The 21,520-nt window shown below is 37.2% G+C and overlaps 2 protein-coding genes across 2 annotated transcripts in view; one reads left to right on the top strand and one right to left on the bottom strand.

Annotated features, from left to right (window-relative positions):
- Snw1 (SNW domain containing 1) overlaps window positions 1-13,760 on the top strand; it is a 36,660-nt gene extending 22,900 nt beyond the window's left edge. The window contains exons 9-14 of the mRNA XM_005321279.5: window positions 404-520; window positions 2,143-2,284; window positions 8,346-8,442; window positions 10,673-10,790; window positions 12,847-13,010; window positions 13,092-13,760. Of these exons, the coding sequence (XP_005321336.1) occupies window positions 404-520; window positions 2,143-2,284; window positions 8,346-8,442; window positions 10,673-10,790; window positions 12,847-13,010; window positions 13,092-13,290 (837 nt within the window). The 3' untranslated portion in view covers window positions 13,291-13,760. The remainder of the gene's footprint in view (window positions 1-403; window positions 521-2,142; window positions 2,285-8,345; window positions 8,443-10,672; window positions 10,791-12,846; window positions 13,011-13,091) is intronic.
- Slirp (SRA stem-loop interacting RNA binding protein) lies at window positions 13,761-21,508 on the bottom strand. The gene is made up of 4 exons (XM_005321278.5): window positions 21,354-21,508; window positions 17,939-17,997; window positions 14,426-14,533; window positions 13,761-13,863 (listed from the first exon to the last, which is right to left on the bottom strand). The coding sequence occupies exons 1-4, from the start codon at window positions 21,448-21,450 to the stop codon at window positions 13,792-13,794; spliced, it is 336 nt and encodes a 111-aa protein (XP_005321335.2). The 5' UTR covers window positions 21,451-21,508; the 3' UTR covers window positions 13,761-13,791.
- Between the last annotated feature and the right edge of the window lie 12 nt (window positions 21,509-21,520).

Below are 21,520 nucleotides of genomic sequence, written 5' to 3'. Positions count from 1 at the left end.
AGTGATTTTCTTTTATTGTACTCCACATGAAAATCTGTTTTTCCAGAGCTTGGGCTCTGAAGACATGCTGTCCGAGTTTAAGTACTAGTTTATCCATTTACTATTCATACGACTTTAGGGACATTACCTAAGCTCTCTATCTCACTATTTTGATCTGTGAAATGTTTATAATATTAACAGCTTTATACTTTTTGTGTCGATTGATGCCATAGAGGTAAAGTGCTTGCTTAATCCTCCATACAAAGCACTCATTGTTACTTGCTGTTATTTTTCATACTTGTGAAGAAAGATATAAGAAAAAAACTGTATGTGGTCTTAGAATGGACAGGTCTTAATTTCATTTTACGTATTTATTGTAGCTCTTCAGTGACTGGTATCTTCTGTCTGCTTTTACCCTTCCTAGGGTTATACAATTCCATTAGACAAACGTCTAGCTGCTGATGGAAGAGGACTTCAGACAGTACACATAAATGAGAATTTTGCCAAACTGGCTGAAGCGCTGTACATTGCTGATCGGAAGGTTGGTCTGCTATAATTATAATTTTTTAAATTAAATTCATGGTAATTTGTAAATCCATTCTTATTTATTTAAGGTACTCTTAATTTAGCTGCAGTACTGAATGATGATTCAGCTACCTAGGCTGATCCAATTTTGCAGAGATTGTTAGGTTTTGTTCTGTATTTTATAATTTTCCTCCTTTAGATGTAGATGTTGCCCAAAAGGGGCAGTTACAGGATTAATTGAATGCTACATAAAATAGTATAATGATATTGAGTTTGATATTATATATTAAATGTTATTAAATGTTATATGTGTTATATATTAAATGTTATGATATTATATATTAAATGGTATTAAACTGTGAACTTCAAGTTCACATGGCATAAATGTCATCTTTGATATAGGGAGAGCAACTAAGAACAGAATAGGGAGGAAGAGCATGAGAAGAAGATCACCATTAAACAGGGTCGAGAAGGGGGAGGGAAAGAGAGATAGAAGGGAAATTGCATGGTAAAGGAAGGAGACCCTCATTGTTATACAAAATTACATATAAGAGGAGTGAGGGGAAAGGGGAAAAAAACGAGAGAGAGAAATGAATTACAGTAGATGGGGTAGAGAGAGAAGATGGGAGGAGAGGGGATTGGGGGATAGTAGAGGATAGGAAGAGCAGCAGAATACAACAGACACTAGTATGGCAGTATGTAAAAAAGTGGATGTGGAACCGATGTGAATCTGCAGTATGTATACGGGGTAGGAGTTCATAATCTGCTTGAATCAAATGTATGAAATATGATATGTCAAGAGCTTTGTAATGTTTTGAACAACTAATAATAAAAAAAAAGTTCACATGGCATGTGTTTAGCATGTAGAAAAGATTGTCTTCTGTATCACAATGAATTCCCTTATAAACATTATCTCTTTAAAAACTTTGCCAGATATGAGGGCACACTTGTGCAATCCAAACTGCCCAAGTTTGAAGCCAGCCTGGGCACCTTAGCAAAATAAAACAAGAAAATCTATCTCAAAATAAGAAAAAAAGAGGGTGCGGTGGGCGTTTCTAGGTACATAGCTCACTGATAGAGCACTTCCCTAGCATGCCTAAAACCCTGGATTTGATCCCCAACATCAAAAAAAACACATAAATATCAATAAATATATATATATATCTGTTAGGCTTAAGTTTTATCTTGAGTTAGATAAAATTTTTTTTTTTTAATTTTTTTTGTTTTTGTTCTTTAATTGTTCTGAGAAGAGGTCTGTTAGTTGTCCAGACTAATCTCAAATTCCTGGGCTTAAGTAATCTTCCTTCCTGAGCCTCCCAAGTGCTGGGGCAATATATATGCAGCTCTGTGCTAGCTAATTTTTTATTTTTAGATTTTTTCATGAAAATGCATTAGTAAACACTTGACTTACAAGATTGATTGGGGTCACAATAGTTTCAGCCATTAAAACACTCCCCAGGGTGAAAAACCTACCTTACACAGTTTTCTACGCAGGATATCTTATTTTAATCAGCAGTTACAAATATGAATTCTGTTTAATTGCTCTTCCTAGCCATACTTTAGTCATGGAGTTGGATGATAGCTGTAAATATTTGCCCCACAGTAGTGTCCTATTTAATGTCATATTTTTACTAACAGGCTCGTGAAGCTGTGGAAATGCGTGCCCAAGTAGAGCGAAAGATGGCTCAAAAAGAAAAGGAGAAACATGAAGAGAAACTTAGAGAAATGGCCCAAAAAGCCAGAGAGAGGAGAGCGGGGATCAAAACTCATGTGGAAAAAGGTACAACATTCTCTTGGTAGAATTCACTTAATGAACAATATGTATCTCATTTTAGAAAACCTCTTTATTGTCTTTTTGGTTTTTAGTTTATACAAAAGTAATAAGTATATATAAAGAAAACTTCTGATATTTCAGAAATAGTGTAGAAATGGAAAGTAACCTCTACCTTACAAAGCTGAAGCAGCAGAAAATAAGAGGGTATATTTGAAGGTGAGCCTTTCATGTGGGAGTGTATACTAGAATTTTCAGGGGTTTTAAGTCCTGAGCAATATACAATTGGCCCTCTATATCCTCAGAAACCACATCACAGATTGAACCAACTGGCCGAAAATGTTTGGAGGAAAAAAAGAAATAACCTGTAATCTAGAGATGATTGAAAGTATAAAGGAGGACACGTGTAAGTTTTATGCAAATACCACCTCATTTTATATAATAGAATTTAGTATGCATGCATTCAGGTATCCCTGGTGAGTGTTAAAACCAATTCCCAGGAGATATCAAGGATGGTACTTTAAAAATCACATTATTTAGCTAGGCATGTTGGCACACTGCTTTAATCCCAGCTATTGTAGAGACTAAGGCAGGAGGATCATAAATTCAAGGATAGCTCAGGCAACTTGATAAGACCCTATCTCAAAATAGAATTTAAAAGACTGAGGATGAAGTTCAGTGATAGAGTGATTAGTCTCCATGTACAAGGGCCTGGGGGCAGGAGGGTATTAGCCAAGTGATAGGCTGGTGGGTTATTTTGGTTTTCTGTTTTAGTTTTCTTGAAATTTAGAAGGAGAAATGAGGAAGTCAGCTTGCCCATATGGTAAAATAATTCAGAGTTTTTCTCTCTTATAGGCTAATGTATTTTCTAATCATTAAAAATGCCAGTGCTGCCGGCATGGTGGCACACGCCTGTAATCTTGGGAGGCTAAGACAGGAAGATCATGAGTTCAAAGCCAACCTCAACAACTTAGCGAGATGCTAAGCAATACAGTGAGACTCAGTCTCTAAATAAATACAAAATAGAGCTTGAGATGTGGCTCAGTGGTTGAGTGTCCCTGAGTTCAATCCTCGGTACCCCCCCCCCAAAAAAAAAAAAAAAAAAAAAACCCTGCCAGTGCTCTCTCTAGTTTTATTTAGTGGTCTCCATTGGTGTATTAATTCTATTGGAGTGGGGTGATTAATTCTTATTAAAGAAAATATGTTAGGGTGATTTTTGCTTCCTTAATAAATCCTGGTCTAAGGGCTGGGGATGTGGCTTAGTGGTAACGCACTTGCCTGGCATGTGTGAGGCACTGGGTTCCATTCTCAGCATTACATACAATTAAAATAAAGGTCTTTCAACAACTGGGGGCAGGGGGGGGGATTAAATAAATAAATAAATACTGGTCTAGTTCAAGTATTCATTCTTTCATTAATTCAGTTAACATTCTGTGCCTACTATGTGTAGGGGTTTTTTCTAGACACAAGATTTTTCACTTGACATTGTTTGCAGGTGGGAGGGCAAGCAGTTAATTTCTACTAAGTGTAGACAGACAAAAACTTAATCATACAGTAATATTTATAATAATGTCATAAAAGGTAATAACTGCTACAGCCAAAAATAAACTGGGAAGCAGATATAAAAGTACCAGGAGAGGGTTTTCAGACTGGGCCTCCTTCTGAAATGATAACACTGTCACAAAAACTTAAAGATTAAGGAAGTAAGCCATGTGGCTATCTGGGGAAGAGTACTCCAGGTAGAAGGTTATAAAGGAAGTGCAAAGGGCCTGAGTTAGGAGTATACCTGTGTGCACAGAGAAGTATGGGGAGACCAGTATGGCCGAGAGTGATGAGGGAGGAGAGAAATCAGAGATGTCCAGATAGTTAGGACAGGTGGGAAGAATAGTGGCCAGCCAAGATCACATGGTCTTTCAGCCATTGAGAGGACATAGCTTTTACATCAAGGGACAAGAAAAACAATTGAAGGGTTTTGAACAGAACAACATTGCCACCTTTATTGAGGTATAATTGACAAATGAAAGTTACATGTATTTAAGTTGTACAATGTAGTATTTTGGGGGGGTTTTGTTTGTTCATTTTGTTTTGTGAGTCTTGCTATGTTGCCCAGGCTGGGCTGAAGAGATCTTTCCTCTTCAGTCTCTCAAGAAGATGGGACTAGAAGTGAGCTCAGTAATATATCCAGTCTAAATTTTCTAGGCATTGTTTTTTTGTTGTTTTGTTTTATTTTGGGTTTTGGTGCTAGGGATTGAACCCAGAGCCTTGAACATGCTATTAATTAGCATGTAATCTACTACTGAACCACACACCCCAATGAATAGATTCATTGGATGAGTAGAATCTGGAGAGCTAATGTACTACATGGTGACAGAATCTATTCATCCAATTCACCCAAATGTAATGTTCTGATATATGTATACTTCATAAAAGTTTGCCTCTGGGCTGAGGCAGAGGCTGGGGCTCAGTAGTAGAGTGCTCACCTAGCATGTGTGAGGCACTGGGTTCAATTTTCAGCACCAAATATTAATTAATTAATATAAAGGTCCATTGATAACTAAAAAAAAAAAAAGTATGTTTGCCTCTGTTTAGCTAATTAACCTATCAGTCATCTTGAATAGTCAGGTTTTATTTTTACCTTAAAACTACACACATTTATTACTGTAATGAATTTCAGGGAAGCTAAACTCAAGGTGTTAGCAGTGCTGCTGCTTCCTGAAGGCATTCATTTCCATGCCTTTTCTAGTTTTAGAAGCTCCATGTTCTTTTGCTTATGGCCACTAGCTAGCAATCATGTTGTTCTGATCTCTTCCAATGTCACATCTCCTTCTCTGCCTCTCCTGCTTTCCTCTTTTTTTAAAATTAGATTTTATCTTTCTAAAAAAAGTTTTATTGGTACATTTTTATTATACATGATGGTGGGATTCATCATATTCATATATGCATATAATATAATTTCTCCAGTCCCTACCTTTACCTCTCCTGCTTCCTTTCCTATTATATGGTAGTTTTTATAATTTTGATGAGAACAATTAAAATGTGTCAACAAATTTCATTTATTTAATGTAGTATTATTAAATACAGTCATCATGTAGTACATTAGCTCTCCAGAATCTATTCATCCAGCATCATTGAAACTTTGTACCCTTTAACCAGCATTTCCTCTAACATATTTCTAAAAGGTTACTCTGGTCACTATGTTAAAAATAGAAAACTATGTCCCAACTACTCATAGAGTAGGCTGAGAAGGAACACAAATTTAACACTAACCTAGACAACTTAGTGAGACCCTGTTTCAAAATAAAAAGGGCTAGGGGCTGGGGTTGTGGCTCAGCGGTAGAGTGCTCGCCTAGCATGTATGAGGCCCTGGGTTTAATCCTCAGCACCACATATAAATAAATAAAGATATTGGGTCCACCTACAACTAATAAATAAATAAATAGGACTAGGAATGTAGCTTAGTAGTAGAGTGCTCTGGGTTCCATCCCTAGTACAAAAAAAAAAAAAAAAAAGACTATGGCATGGGCATAGGCAGAAGCAGAGAAATTATTTGGAAGGCTATTAATAATAAACTGGTACGAGTTAAAAGAAGGAATCAAGAATGGTGGGATTCATCATATTCATATATGCAAATAATATAATTTCTCCAGTCCCTACCTTTACGTCTCCTGCTTCCTTTCCTATTATATGGTAGTTTTTATATTTTTTTATATATAAAATATATTTTATATATTTTGGTGCCAGGTGCAGTGGCACAAGCCTGTAATCCTAGCAGCTCAAGAGGCTGAGACAGGAGGATTATAAGTTCAAAGCCAGCCTCAGCAGTGTAGCAAGGCCTTAAGCAACTCAGTAAGACCTTTCTCCACATGAAATATTAAAAAGGGCTGGGATAATGACTCAGTCACTACACACCCCTGGGTTTAATCCCTGGTACCAAGGGAAAAAAATGAATGACTTAACAACTTTTGACCTGAGCAATTGGGAAGGATTAAATTTGCCATTTACTAATACTGGGGAAACTACAAGGGGAACAGGATTGGGAAGGAAAGATTAGGAGTTTGATTGAGGACATCTTAAATTTAAGATGGAGATGTTAAGCATGCAGTTAATTTTGGGAGTCTAAGGTCAACTGTAGGGAAATAACTAAGGTTGCAAGTAGTAATCCATGTCCCTGAATAATATGAATGACTTAATGAGGTAAGATGTAAATGCCTGCCTGTTGTTCTAAATACTTTACCAGCAATTTAGAAGTAAAATTTGTTAGACAATGGATGTAGTTCAATAGAGTACCTAACATTCACAAGGCCCTGGGTTTAGTCCTGTGCACTGCAATAAAAGAAAGAAAATTTACTTTATCTTAAGTTGTCTCAAATGATTAAAAATTAAAAAAAAATAAATAAAAAACAGAATGGTTCTTAAAATAGAGATAATACCTTGCACCCTATCAGATCATAATGGAATGAAATTAGAAATCAATGATAAAATAAAAAATAGGAGCCACTGTAACACCTGGAAACTAAATAACATGCTATTGAATGATGAATGGATAGTAGAAGAAATCAGGGATGAAATTTAAAAAAAATACTTAGAGTGTGGGAATGGTGATAGTTTCTGTCTCACAGCAGGAGATGGCCTGCCCTAGGAACGTCCTGTGCAAAGGTGCAGGTCAAGACTGCCCAGTTGCTATGGTAACTCCTTGCTTAAAGGAGGTTCTGTGTAAGACACAGGATTGTCAGTCTTGACTCATGAGCACCCGTAGATAATTGTAATTGTCTTCATCCTTCAACCTGCCTGCTTTGAAGAAACTTTCTCACAGAAAACCCTTTTGATGATAAAACTTATATATTAAACATGCTGAACTAACTCTAGGTCATTGCGCCTCCATCAGAGGTTGATGTCCCACTTGGTCCCAGCTTTCTCTCTTTTAAAAAAAAAAAAATGTTCTACACAAAAAGAAAGTATCGGGGCTGGGGATATACTACTCAGTTGGTGGAGTGCTTGCCTTGCATGCACAAGGCCCTGGGTTCAATTCCCAGCACCACAAAAGAAAGTAAGTATGGGAGATAATGGGCTTATTAGCTAAACTGATTTAGTTATTTTGCATTATAAGCATATGAAAACATCATACTGTATCCCATAAATATATACAATTATTATTTGCCAATTAAAAAAAGGAAGAGTCTGTTGCCAGATATTAGTAGTTAATATTTATTGTACTTAATATAAGCAGTATACATGTATTACCTCATACAATCTCTATAGCAACCTTTATGCAATGGTGCTATTATTGTTACTGTTTTACAGAAGAGGAAATTATAGGCCAGAGTAGTTAAGTAACCGCATAAGGTCACATTGTTAATTTTATCATGTAGAAACAGGATTTGATGACATAGGTACAGTAGGAATAAAGATGGCAGCAAAAGGTTCCTTGTTTATTAGAATCTTTCAAAATATAAGGAAAAATTTATGCATAATTCTTTTTTCCTGACAATGAAATTTTCAAACATCCAAAAAAATTGAAAGCACTGTGTGATGAACACTCATATCCACCCACCTAGATTTTACATTGGATATTTTTAATAATTACCATCTCTAAATTTGCTTTGTCACATATATACTCATGTTTCTGTCCATTTATCAGTCCAATGTACTACTGTACATGAAGACAACAGTGCTGTATACTTCAGTATACAGAATTCACATTCAAAAAGTTCTTATACAACTCAGTGTGATGGCACAATCCTGCAATCCCAGCTACTCAGAAGGCTGAGGCAGAAGGATTGTAAGTTCAGGACCAGTTTGAGCAATTTAATCAAAACTCTGTCTCAAAGACATGGGCACAGCTTAGTAATAGAGCACCCCTAGGTCCGATCCCCTACACCTCAAAACCAACAAAAATTAAACTAATACTGTTTATTAGATTTAAATTAATTGCAAGTAAGGTTAAAAAGGCTGAATGAATGTGACTACAAAGAAGTACATGGAATTTTCTCTAAAGTTAAAGAATATTCTTGTATTTAAAATATTAATGAATAATACAGTAATAAAGTGATTTTCAACTGTGTCCACACAGAGGATGGGGAGGCACGTGAAAGAGATGAAATCCGTCACGATAGACGAAAAGAAAGACAGCATGACCGGAATCTTTCTAGGGCAGCTCCTGATAAGAGGTATGTATTATTTGATGTACATACAAATTATTAAGAGGTCCTTTTTATATTAACTTTTGGAACAGAGTTTTACTCCACTGGTAGCAGTTTTGCTTTTCCTCCCTTTTATTTTTAGTTTGATAATAAATTGGCACCTAATTTTCTTCTGCTTAATGGTTTTGTCTTAGCAAAATTGACTATCCCTAGAATTAGTCCTTTCTTCCATCACTTTATAAGGTCAATTAGAATTAAGAATGGGAGCTGGGTGCAGTGTCGCATGCCTGTGATCCCAGCAACTCTGGAGGCTGAGGTAGGAAGATTGCGAGTTCTGAACCTGCCACAGCAGAAAAACAAGATGCTAAGCAACTCAGGAGACCCTGTCTCTTGGTCAAGTGCCCCTGATGCAATACCCAGTACCCCAACCTCTCCCCAAAAAAGACTGGAGTGTATGGAATGTGGATAAAGGAATTTAGATCAAGATTGTGAAAAGGAAGTAGTGAATAAGACTGCTCTGATCTGTTATTTTTCTATTTCAAATGGTGAGACAAATTATTTGCCTATGTTTTTAGACAGGAAATAAACTACCATACCTTTATTGACATCCTTTCATAATGCAGAGTGCTGTATCCAATACAGGGTATGGGGGGAGGTGGGGGTTAGTTTTGAAAGAAGTAAAAATTTGAGCAGCTTATTTGGGAAAATTTTAAAAGCATTCTTAAATTACAAAATGTATAAAACAGGGGGCTGGAGATGTGGCTCAAGCGGTAGCGCGCTCGCCTGGCATGCGTGCGGCCTGGGTTCGATCCTCAGTACCATGTACAAACAGAGATGTTGTGTCCGCCTAAAAATAAATAAATAAATTCATTCTCTCTCTGTCTCTCTCTCTCTCTCTCTCTCTCTCCCCCCCCCTCTCCCTCTCTCTCCCTCTCTCTCCCTCTCCTCTCTCTTTAAAAAAAAAAAACTAAACTAAAACAAAATATATAAAACATATAAGTACATGTGTGGGGACATAAAGTAGAAATTGTAGTTCACAGATACTGAGGAGCACAATTGCTAAAAAGTCAAGGAAAGCTATAATACAAAAGTGAAATTCTGAGTGTTGTTCAAATGTAAATGTAAAACATTTTCCTCTCAACCAACTTCATCCTAGGAGCTGATGCAATCCGTTTTTTAAGTCATATCTTAAATCACATCTGTTGGTGTTGGTTATTGTTGAAGTGGCATATTTCATCTCCCTTGATAAGTGTAGTCATGGAAAAGCAAAGAATCTGAATTCAGTGTTGTGGGTAAATCTATAAATTAGAAGAAAGGAATTAAATGTGAAAGTTTTCAATTAATGACACTCTTCATTAGAACTTTCTAAGTTGAAAAGATTAAAATGGTTTTGTAGATAAATTGAGCCCTTAAAACTGGTAAAGTGACTGAAAATTGGTAACATAGAAAAGCCATAAATAAATTGGGTTGGGGATGTGGCTCAAGCGGTATGGAGCTCGCCTGGCATGCTCGGGGCGCTGGGTTCGATCCTCAGCACTACATTTAAAAAAAAAAAAAAAATGTGTCCACTGCAAACTAAAAAAATTAATAAATATTAAAAAATGTTTTCTCTTTAAAAAACAAAAGGCCATAAATTTGTGATTGGATGAAAAGCACATTGTCTATGGAAATAATTAGACCAGAACATTTAGTAAAATTAGTGATGACAGTTACCATGGTTTCATTCCAATGTAGAGTGTGTACGTACTAAAATAAAATGGTAGAGGAATTAAATTAAGCCGAATATTAAAAATTCAGAGTGATCATTGACATGTTTTCCTCAAATTAGTAGGATAAAATTATAGAATGTGGTTAAGCAAAAGAAGTGATTGTAGTGTGTGGATGATGATTCAAATGAGGCGTCACTTAGCATCCACTTCCCAAACCTTTGTCTAATGATAGCAAGTATAGACCAGAGCAGTTTCATAGTTTAGCATGGTTCTATGGTGATTGTTTGCCCATAACAAGAACCAATCTATTGGACGTTTTTTTGAGCTAACAGAAGAATCCTAATTGTAGAACTCTACCTCCTCTAATCCTGCATCTGAAATGCTATACCAGCTGCCAACCTGATTACACGTTATCAGGAAATTTATGTTCACAAGATATAAACATGACATATTCATTTCCTTTGCTTCTGAGATTGGTTGTATTTAAATTGAATATATTCAACTTGTCTGTAAAGAGTATTCAGTTAATTATATTGTGTTTCAAATAGGTCAAAGCTGCAGAGAAATGAAAATCGAGATATCAGTGAAGTCATTGCTCTTGGTGTGCCCAATCCTCGGAATTCCAATGAAGTGCAGTATGACCAAAGGCTTTTCAACCAATCCAAGGTACAAGGAGTTTAGAAACAGCATGGTTTGTGTATTGACATGAATACCTATCCTTAGGGAAAAGAAAATTTAACATGTCTTTGATTTGGATTGCCAAAATTTGGCCAGTGTGGTAGCAAAAAATTGAATGTTGTTACTTAAGAGACAAGATGAAACATTTCTGATTGTGACCTCTTAAATTTGGATACAATTCAAAGCATTCAATAGAAAATGAAAGAAATGGGATGATAAGAAATTAGGTGGTTCTGGTGTATGGATTTTTTTAAAATTATATATATAATTTTTAGTTGGACACAGTACCTTTATATATTTTTATGTGGTACTGAGGATCGAACCCAGCACCTTGCACGTGCTAGGCAAGTGCCCTACTGCTGAGCCACTACCCCATCCCTGGTGTATTTACCTTGTATTTGTAAACTAGAGCCAGTGTTCTATAAAACTACGTTAGTTTTTTTGATCTGTGGATTCATTTCAACTAGAAACATTTCAACTAGAGAGCTTTTAAAAATGAACCTTGAAAACTGGACTAAAGTACCAGACTGATGGTCAGAAAATCTAATTTCTAGTTCTGGAGGTCATTAACCAGCTAGGACACTATTTCTGCTCCTTTGTGGTACTACTGGACCTTATGTATGTTAGCACACACTGTGACACTGAGCTACGAATCCAGACACACTCTATTTTAATTCGCCTAATGTTGATTAGTAACTATGCATATGTTAGTGAGATCAAAAATAGATGTGCCTTTCCCTTCAAGGAATCCATAGTCTACGGGAGAAAGCAGCAGACAAGTGCCTACACACACACGTGGGTGTTTGTATATAATGACAAGCAATGCCTCAGCTTCCAGAGTAGTGGGGACTACAGGTGTGTGCCACCACACCTGGCTCACAGGGTTTTTTGTTGTTTTAAGCATTGAGATAATATAACTAAAAGACTTAGAAAAATGCCTGCAGTACGAAAAGCACTTGACAAATTATTACAATTATTTTAGAAGAACTTACTTAAATGTTTTCTGATCTACCTGAAACCTCCAAGTCATAATTAGCTTTGTCCTTCTACATCCCAGTTGAACTAACCCTTCTATATTTGTAACCACACACTTGGTGGTGGTGCTTTCCAATAATCACCTACTCATGAGGCTGAAGTAAGTGGATTGCAAGTTTGAGGATAGCCTGGGCAATTTAGGGAGATGCTACTTCAAATAAAAAGGGCTGGGAATGTGGCTCCGTGGTATAGCAATTACCTAGCGTATGTGTGAAGTCGAGGGTTCAATCCCCACTATCACCAAAAAACAAAACCATGTGAAGTCATTTAGCTAATAAATGATGTGATTAAAATTGAAAATTGAATGTCTTGACCCCAAAGATTTGTTCTTAACCACTGTATACAATGACTGTTTATCAGCCTGAAAAGGGAGGTTGGTTTGAAGGTTTCACTTAAGTATTTTCAAGACTCACCTATTATAAGCTTACACTGAAAGCATTTAAAAATTGTTAGGAAAATATTTTTCTTGTTGATTTCAGATGTTCATTGAGGACCTTGTGTTGTAAAAGTGAAATTCTCAGGTTAGGGATATAACATTCCTTACTCTAAATGGCATCAAAGACCTATTTTATCATTCTTTCATCTTCTTGCCACCATGTAGATACAAATTAAAGTTTTTGAGTACTTGCTTATAGAAAGAAACATCCCTTTTTTTTAATATTTATTTTTTAGTTCTAGGTGGATACAATATCTTTATGTAGTGCTGAGGAGCAAACCCAGTGCCTCATGGGTGCTAGGCGAGCACTCTACCACTTGAGCCACAACCCCAGCCCCAAGCATCCCAGTTTTAATGACTGCTTTGTTAGTTACAACTTGAATTTCTTTGTCTCCAGGGAAGGACCCAAACATCATATGAACAAGTTTATGTATTTGGGATTTTTTTTAATGAAGACCTTTTTTTAATTTGAAGTTAAGATTTTTGAAATGAGAGCTATAAATGAGCATTTATTACTCATAAGTGTAATCAGATTGTTTTTAATAAAATATATTTTCATTCATTTTCCCACAGGGTATGGACAGTGGATTTGCAGGTGGAGAAGATGAAATTTACAATGTGTATGATCAAGCCTGGAGAGGTGGTAAAGATATGGCCCAGAGTATTTATAGACCCAGTAAAAATCTGGACAAAGACATGTATGGTGATGACCTAGAAGCCAGGATAAAGACCAACAGGTACCAAGGCAGACAATTCAATTTTGGTGTTTACACCCATGAACTAAGTGGAGGTTCATAGTCCCTTCTGTTTTTCCCCAGATTTGTTCCCGACAAGGAGTTTTCTGGTTCAGACCGTAGACAGAGAGGCCGAGAAGGACCAGTTCAGTTTGAAGAAGATCCTTTTGGTTTGGACAAGTTTTTGGAAGAAGCCAAACAGCATGGTGGCTCTAAAAGACCCTCAGATAGCAGCCGCCCCAAGGAACACGAACATGAAGGCAAGAAGAGGAGGAAGGAGTAGACATACCTCTCTTCAAAGTGAATGAACTATTACACATAACCCTAATGATGCAAGTCATCGGGGAACACTTTGTAAATGGTCGGGATAAAAACCAAACCTGGGTATCAGATCCCAGTGCTACTTTTTACTACGGGCGATGAGGGGACTAAAAATTCTACTTTGAATTATTTAGCTTTTTTAAAACAGTGGGTTGTGTTTGTGCTTCTCCCTCCTTTTAGCACCTGCAGAACATACAGCCCACACAGAATTAAGACCATTTTGTGTGATACTAGTAGTGGGGGGTAATATTTTACATAAGAAGAACTACTTATGAATAAGGTTACCCCAACCGTGATGAGGAGGATGTTCACATATTAGGACTATGCCACCAAATGAATTTTGCCCCTATTGTGCTATTTTACTTTGGAGTGGGGAAAATAAGGTCTTGCTTAGTACAACTATTTGTTAGAAATAAAAACATTTAGACAAAATTCTCAGTTAAATTTATTTAATTGGAAATAATCAGAAATCTTTTTCTTCATCAGATGTTTGGTCATCTTGCAACATTTTTCGTCTTTGAGCTTGAATGTAGACCTAAAAAAAAAAAAAATCAAATTAGCACTGTAAGAAAAGGCAATGTGTGCAAAAAAATTAAAACTTTAGCAAGTTCCATTTTATAAGAATGCCTTACTAAGGACTGAGCACCAGTAACTCAAGCAGTTATTTGTACCTTGTTGTTGGGAGACTACCTGAACTTTAAAATGGTAAATAAATTTGACACGATATCTTATAATAAGTAGAGGAGTCAGGATTTCAGCCCTAGTTTTGCCCAATTTGAATGTGCACTCCTGTTTCCACTGCTGGTATTATTTATACCTTGCTAACCATTAAAGATCTTCTTACTGAGAGTATACCTCAGTGGTAGAGCACATGCTTAGCATGTGTTAGGCTCTGGATTCGATCCCTAGCACTAAAAATTAAAGGGTCCTCCTGTTTCTCCACACTTTTTAGAAATGAACACTCTACCACTATCACTCTCTACCACTATCACTCTTAACAAGTATTAGGGAAGGTTTTCAGACCTAAATTTCCCCAAATTCCTGTCATTCCACACTTCTGGAATGACATGGAAAGCTCATAATAAAGAAGCATTTACCTTTACTCCATCAATAATATGATTTTCCTGTTGTATTGCATTCTGAAGTTCTTCTTCTGATGAAAAATGAATCCAACCCATACCTCTGTGAAAGCCAGTCTCTTTGTCCTGAAAAATTTTAATAACAAAGGAAAAGATTAATCATGAACTTGAAAAAATTTCCATTTGTCAAAACCAGATTACAGACAAATGTCAAATAACTTGCTTTAGTATATATTTACCTTCCTGTAGGATATATACCAGTGTCAACATTCTGCTTTTTTAACTGTCACTGGAGAAGATAAGGATAATGAGGTTTATGCATTATTCTAGAAGCAGACCACAGTAACAGCCAAGGGAAACTGATTACTACAATACTCAGACTAACCCCCCTCATTCCTAGGAACTAGAAATAAGCCCAAAAACCTAGCTGCATCTGACATTTCTGAAACTAGTCAACCTCATCCACCACTACTACACTTTCATCACATGTTCCTAACAAAAGACAGGAAAGTAAAATATTACCTTTACATAGCTAGACTAAGTATGAATGATATGGAAAATAGAGTCTTGTGCTTGGAGGCATACTGCTGTGTCCCTTTAGCCATCCATTAAAGGACAGGCTGGGGAAGATGATCATTTGGTTCTCAATCTTGCTAAAAGTTATGTTGTGTTTTGTGGAAGACCAACCTTGCACGTGACTGGGTCACACTCCCAGGCTGGGTGCTGAGACACTCAGTCACAGAAATGTGGCAGAGCTTTCCCCACCCTTCTTGGGTTCAAGGGTCAGTGTCTCCTGCATGGGTGTCTTGCTACAGCCCCATGGGTGAAACTATGCTCACCTGTTCCTTTGTAATATAACCCCTTGCCCTGTTTAGGATAGAATCTTCCATGGAAGTGCCTTGTGTGTGTCCCATTCTCTTACTGTGCCCTTGGATGTGGCCTACCTAGGTGTCAGTCAACCTGCTGACAGTGGACATCATGAAAATAGACTCAGCCCCCGAAACCTGACCCCTTGCCTCATTTGAATAGCTTTTCCTCAAAAAAAAGGGGTGAGCTCCTGCCTGCTCTCTCTTCCTGCAGACCCTTAAAGTCAGAGGAGTCATCACAGCGACCCCAAAGAAAAAGGTATTTGTGTCACTTATGTGGTTATTTCGTGCAGCCCAATTAGCCCAGTTTAACTGGAGTGACTTCCTGAGCATTTTAGACGCAAGTACAGAAACCCAGCAGTGTTTTACCAAAAAAGTCAAAAGACTTCGATATTGCTCCTGTTCTTCAGAGTGTTAACCAAGAATGCAGGAAAAGTTTCTGGTGATTTTCCCATCATCTCATCATTTACTTTCCTACCTGTGATAGATGTCTCCATTGGATTGACCCATTTCCACAAGTAAAGGCATTTAAAAAAAAAAAAAGTGTTTTAAATTTTAGATAATATATTCCTAAAAAAGAAACCAGGATTTCCAACTTGCATATAATAAATTTAACTTGAACTAATTTTTTCCTGTTATATTTTGTTTAGTGTTTTACCAAGAATCAAAGCCTTTTTATAAGATCTGTTCATCCTGGGTCCTAAATTCATTTTTAGTGGCAACCAAGAAAAATCTATTCACTTTTATTAGAAGAAACGTTTGTAAATGACTTTAAAAAATTTAGTTTTTAAACATAGAAAGCTATACATTCATGTCTGTAATCCATGTTTCAACTATGAAATTCCATTATATCAATGACTTTATCTAGTCAGTCTCACTGATAAACATTTAAATTTTTTAGTTGATTATTGCTTTGAACGTTTTTGAACATATATTTTTATAGGATAAACTCCTACAAATAGAATTGTTAAAGCATATACAAACCCTCTTTTTTTTTTTTTTTTTTGGTAATACCTTTATTTATTTTTATGTGGTGATAAGGATCCAACCCAGTGCCTCACACATGCTAGGCAAGCTTTCTACCACTGAGCTACAACCTAAGCCCCCAAATTCTTAATTTTGGTATTTTGCCAAACTAGACTTAAGAACTGAAGGTAACAGTTAAATTTCTAAATGAAATTGAGTGCCAGTTTCCCTACACTTTAACCAACACTAGATATGAGAAAATCTGTCAAGATTTTTGGAAGCTAAATAACATTAAACCAAGAGTTAAGAATTTAAATTTATTTAGGTTGATATTTAACCATGGCTGTTTCAGTGTCATGAAATGTTACTGTGTGTAAACTCCAATCACACACACACATACCCCACCGCAAAAACCCAGTAATTGTAGAAAATTACAGACTAGGATAAAGCAGAAAAAATTTACAGAATGATTTTTAGATCCTCATGAGAAAGCAAATGAAATGTAATTAACAAAAGTACTGTTTCATAGGTTAGAAATACTAAAACTAAATGGCATTCAATAAAATTTAAAATAGACACTACAAATTCTAAAATATTATCCTTTACTACCTGAAGTCATTATAATGGTTTAGGGAGCAGATTTCTGAAGATGGAACCCATATCTCCATGCACCCTTTTCCCGTATAACCCCCCTTCTTGGAATGTAGGCAGGATCTGTAACTTTTTTCTCAACAAAAGAATAAAGTAAGGATGATAGGCTGCCATGCTTGTTCTGACAGTGAAGGCACTGTCACTCCGGTGATTAGGTTATATGTAAGATTTCTATATTAACAGACTGGAGAAACTCCCTTGCTGGCTTTGAAGAAGAAAGCTGCCATGTTGTAAAACAGACTACAAAGTAGGTGACCAGAAATTACACGCAGTCCTCAGGAAGTGAGAGCAGCTCCCAGCTAAAACCTAAGAAAACAGGGACCTTCATCCTATAGTTGAAAGATGAATTCTACCAAAAACTTAAGGGAGCTTGAAAGTCAGTCTTCCCCTGAGACTCTAATGGAGCACACTGAAGCCCCAGTGGATAGGATTGCCATGCACAATCCTGAGCAGAGGGAGGATCAGCTCCTCTGTGCCTAGTTGTCAGATCACCTGTTTTGTTTTGTTTTTTTAATATTTATTTTTTAGTTCTCAGCGGACACAACATCTTTGTTGGTATGTGGTGCTGAGGATCGAACCCGGGCCACACACATGCCAGGCAACGTGCTACCGCTTGAGCCACATCCCCAGCCCTCACCTGTTTTTTTGTAAGTTTTTATAAGTTTGTGGTAGTTTGTTATGCAACAATAAAAAAACTACTACAAATACCTAAAGTTTTGTTGTTTTAATCAATAATACCCATAACTTTATCAGTAAAGACTAAACAGCTTCCTTTTTTTTTTTTTGGTACTAGGGATTTCTACCACTGAACTATAACCCCAACCCTTTTATTTTGACAAGGCCTTGCTAAATTGCAGCCCCCCTGTCTCACCCTCCCAAGTCATTAAGATGACAGGTGTGTGTGCCACTGCACCTGGATTCATTATTAATATATGCTTTCTTTTTTAAAAAGCAAGAGTTAGGATAATACTGGGACTGCACAGATGCTAGGCAAGCCTCTACTTCTGAGCTACACCCTCCAGACCCCAACAGTTAAGATAATACTCACAAAAGGTACAGTGCACTTCCGTATATGACCAAACTGAGAAAAGTGTTCTCTCAGCTCACCTGTACAAGAGGAGAAAATACATTAAAAATATTTAATACATTTTGTGTTCTCTATCCTAGATTGTAATTGGAAACCAAGGGGGGTCCAAGAGTCCCCAAGCATCTTGTAGAACTTCTTTATATATTCTTAGCCTTAAGATTTCAACAAGCAGCTACAGGACTGACCAAATTGCCATAATGTACCAGATTTGAAGGTGAGTTGGGGACATGTTAGGCTGGCTATAGTCTCCATATGCAGCAAATATTAAGTATTTTCATCATACCAGATACCATACTAGGTATGTGAATTATAATCCCTGTGAGTAGATCACACAGAAGACGAAAATCAATTACAATCCAGAGTGTTGCCAGCTATATTAGAGGTCTCCAAACAAAATCCCAATTTATTGGTCTTTCATAACTTAAAGTTTATACTAGGCTAAATAATTGGTGCTTGAAAATGTTTTGTTGACCTCATCGACCTTTGCCTTATTTCCCACTGTTGGCCCACAGTTCTCTCTCTAGCAAACGGAATTCTCTATATCGTATCCTGTGGATTCCCATTTTTGCACATGTTGTTCTCTTCCCTTGATATGTCTCTAATCCTATCTCCTTCCTAAGTTATAACTATCCTTCCAAACTCAAGCCAAATACATCTCCTGAGTATTATTTTATGGGGCTCCTACTGCCACACAGGAAAAGTACTAGCCCTGGGGGACCTCAAAAATTTATAGCATGTAAATGTATTAATTTGTTGCAGTGCTAGGGATTGAACCCAAGGCAAGCACTCTACCAGTAAGCCACAACCCCAGCCCTAAAATGTACTATCTTAAAGATGGAAACCTATATGACCACTTTTTCTTCTGAACTACAGTAGTTGTATTTTGCTGGTTTGAATTTTATATTATCTACTTATATCTTTTAGTTCATCTAAATTTAATTGGTTCAACTCCCTATATTTATGTTTGTAAGTCTTCTCAGCCCCACCACTACTCGTATACAAGAGTAGAAACCACTAGTTTACAGTGTAAGATACATAATACGGCTTCAATATTGGCTGAATAAGTAAACTAATAATCCTTCAACAATTCACAAAAGCTAAATTCCTGTAGGTCCCTAATAGTTGATCAACCTAGCAGGAAAGATCAGATCACAGAACATGATGCTAACAAAGCAAAACCGTGTTAAACATGTATGTTTTACACCATCTATTATAAGTTCTAGAAAACACTTCCAAAATATTATGGTTTGGGTCGTAAATGTCCCCAAAGCCTTCATGTTGAAGGCCTGGTTCCCAGTCTGTGGGATACTGGGAGATGGGGGAATTTTCAGAAGGTGGAGCCTCATGTACAAAAGTTAGATCACTGGGGGTGTGCCCTTAAAGGGATCCTCTCTCTGCATCCCATTGGCCATGAGGTGAACAGCCCTCCTCTGCCACACACCTCCCACATGCATGATATACTATGCTGCCACAGGCCCAAAAAACAGGGTAAGCAACCTTGGACTGAAACTTAAAAAGAGGTAAAAATAAACCCTCCCTCCTTCGAGTTGTTTATTTCAGGAATTTCTTCACAGCAACTTAAAAAAAAAAAACAACTCTGGATGGAAACCTTTTTACCTAATCACTTATAATTATTCAGGGAAAACAGCTATAAGTATCAAAAACAATGCCTTTAACCTAACAGATAAATGTTAAATATTGGCTGAATAAGCAAGTGAACTGAGAAAAAGTATTTCAAAGTTGTGATTATGGAGCTTTAAAAGTTCTAGCCAGGCAAAGTGCAGTAGTGCACGACAGTAATCCCAGCGGTAATCCCAGCGGCTCAGGAAGCTGAGGCAGGAGGATCAAGAGTTCAAAGCTAGCCTCAGCAATTTAATAGGCCCTAAGCAATCAGTGAGACCCAATCTCTAAATAAAATTTGAAAAAAAAAAGCTAGGGATTTGTCTCAGTGGTTAAGTGCCCCTGTATTCAATCCTCAATACCTACCCCACAAAAAGTTTTAGACTAGGCATTATGGTATAGAAACTTGCAACTATTAGATGCTGGTGAAAACCTTCAGCCTTTTTCAGAAAGCAAAAAAGAAACTTTATTTGGTTTGGTCTTTACCATGCACATACTGAAAGATGGGGCACAAACCAAACTCTCCTCTGAGCCACCAAAACTAAGAAAAATAGCCAGGTCCAATGGTGCATATCTGTAATCCCAGATACTCAGGAGGCTGAGGCAAGAAGTTATTAAGTTCCAGGCCAGCCTGGCAATTAAGGGATACCCTGTCCTAAAATAAAAAGGGGTTGAGGGGTTGCTGAGTGGTAGTACCCCTGGATTCAATCCCCAGTGGGGGATGGGGAGGACACCTAAGAAAAATAACCCTGTTCCATCCTTTTATTTAAGGAGACTGGTCTATACATGAGAACATCTATCAAAGTGGATAGTGAATTTTTAAGTTTTAGTAAATATAAAAACCTTAATACTGCAACTGACAAGAGAGTTCAGAATTTCTCCAACCCTTTATCTCCAGAATAGGCCTCTCTCATGAGCTTCAAATTTAGTAATCATGAAAATATCATTTGTTGAGTACTTTAACAAATCTAAGAAATGTATATATAAGCTCATTTAATCCTCTTCACAATGCTACCAGGTATTATTGATGCCATTTTTTAGATGATTAAACTAAATTAAAGAGCTGTGAGCCTCTTTCCCATAATTATCTTCAGTTATTCAGGTTTTCTTAACTACTAAATGGCTGAGTTGCAAGTCTGGCTTCAGAGTCCGCTTCTCAATCACAATGTACAACCTCTGTCCAGTACCCTGAAAGCGACCTCACAAGCTTCTAAAATCTCAACTTTCCGACTTTACTGTCCATCTCCTCTCAGCCTCCTCCTCCTAAAATCCAACTACATAACTGCTCTTTCCCTCATTACATAACACCACCACCCCGCTCGCAAGACATCACGAAATTCCACTGATTTTGTTTTCTGAAGACCTAAGTAGATCTGATCCCTTCCCTTTTACCTCTTTCCTCGCTCAGGTTTTCATTTCTGAATTAAATGTAACTGCCTGTTATCTCGTAGCCATGCCTACAATCTTGCCAGTCAAAACAGTCCCTTCTAAATCATAAATTTCAAAAAGTGACCAAGTAATAAACGTTTCCACCAAATCACTCCAAATTACAGGAGATCATAAATTCGTGCCCTAAAATTTCAGGGGGCATTCCCTAACCTTTTAATTGTGAAGAACACTTCTGTGCACTGGTTTGCCTGGAAGCAAACTTGGCCTTCTAATGCTACCACCACGCTGACTTCAGTGCTCTGCACAAGAGGTTTTGGGGATCGCTTGGACCTTAAAATTCAGCCTCATCCACATCTCCATTACTCACTCGACGCTGCGGTCCAAGGAATTTTTCTGACAAAAGCAACCGAACGACCAAAACTCGAACGCAGGGCCACTGCACCTCTCGCCGCCGAAGCTGCCATCTTCAGACTGAAGAACCTCCGTGAGCTGGTGTCGTGACCCCGGAAGAACCTGTCGGAGCCCAAGCAGGAT

This window comes from Ictidomys tridecemlineatus, chromosome 5, assembly GCF_052094955.1.
Source record: "Ictidomys tridecemlineatus isolate mIctTri1 chromosome 5, mIctTri1.hap1, whole genome shotgun sequence".
NCBI lineage: Eukaryota > Metazoa > Chordata > Mammalia > Rodentia > Sciuridae > Ictidomys > Ictidomys tridecemlineatus.
The sequence above is the reverse complement of the archived record's forward strand: the minus strand, read 5'-3'. Positions and strand labels throughout refer to the sequence as shown.

What these genes read in the sequence shown, in the direction of transcription:
- Slirp (XM_005321278.5), bottom strand. Translation starts at nt 21,450, where the DNA reads ATGGCAGCTTCGGCGGCGAGAGGTGCAGTGGCCCTGCGTTCGAGTTTT. An exon ending in TCCTTGGACCGCAGCGTCGA is followed by an intron (nt 17,998 to 21,353) that starts GTGAGTAATGGA and finishes CCTCTTGTACAG; the next exon opens with GTGAGCTGAGAGAACACTTT. An exon ending in GGAAGTGCACTGTACCTTTT is followed by an intron (nt 14,534 to 17,938) that starts GTGAGTATTATC and finishes AAAATTTTTCAG; the next exon opens with GACAAAGAGACTGGCTTTCA.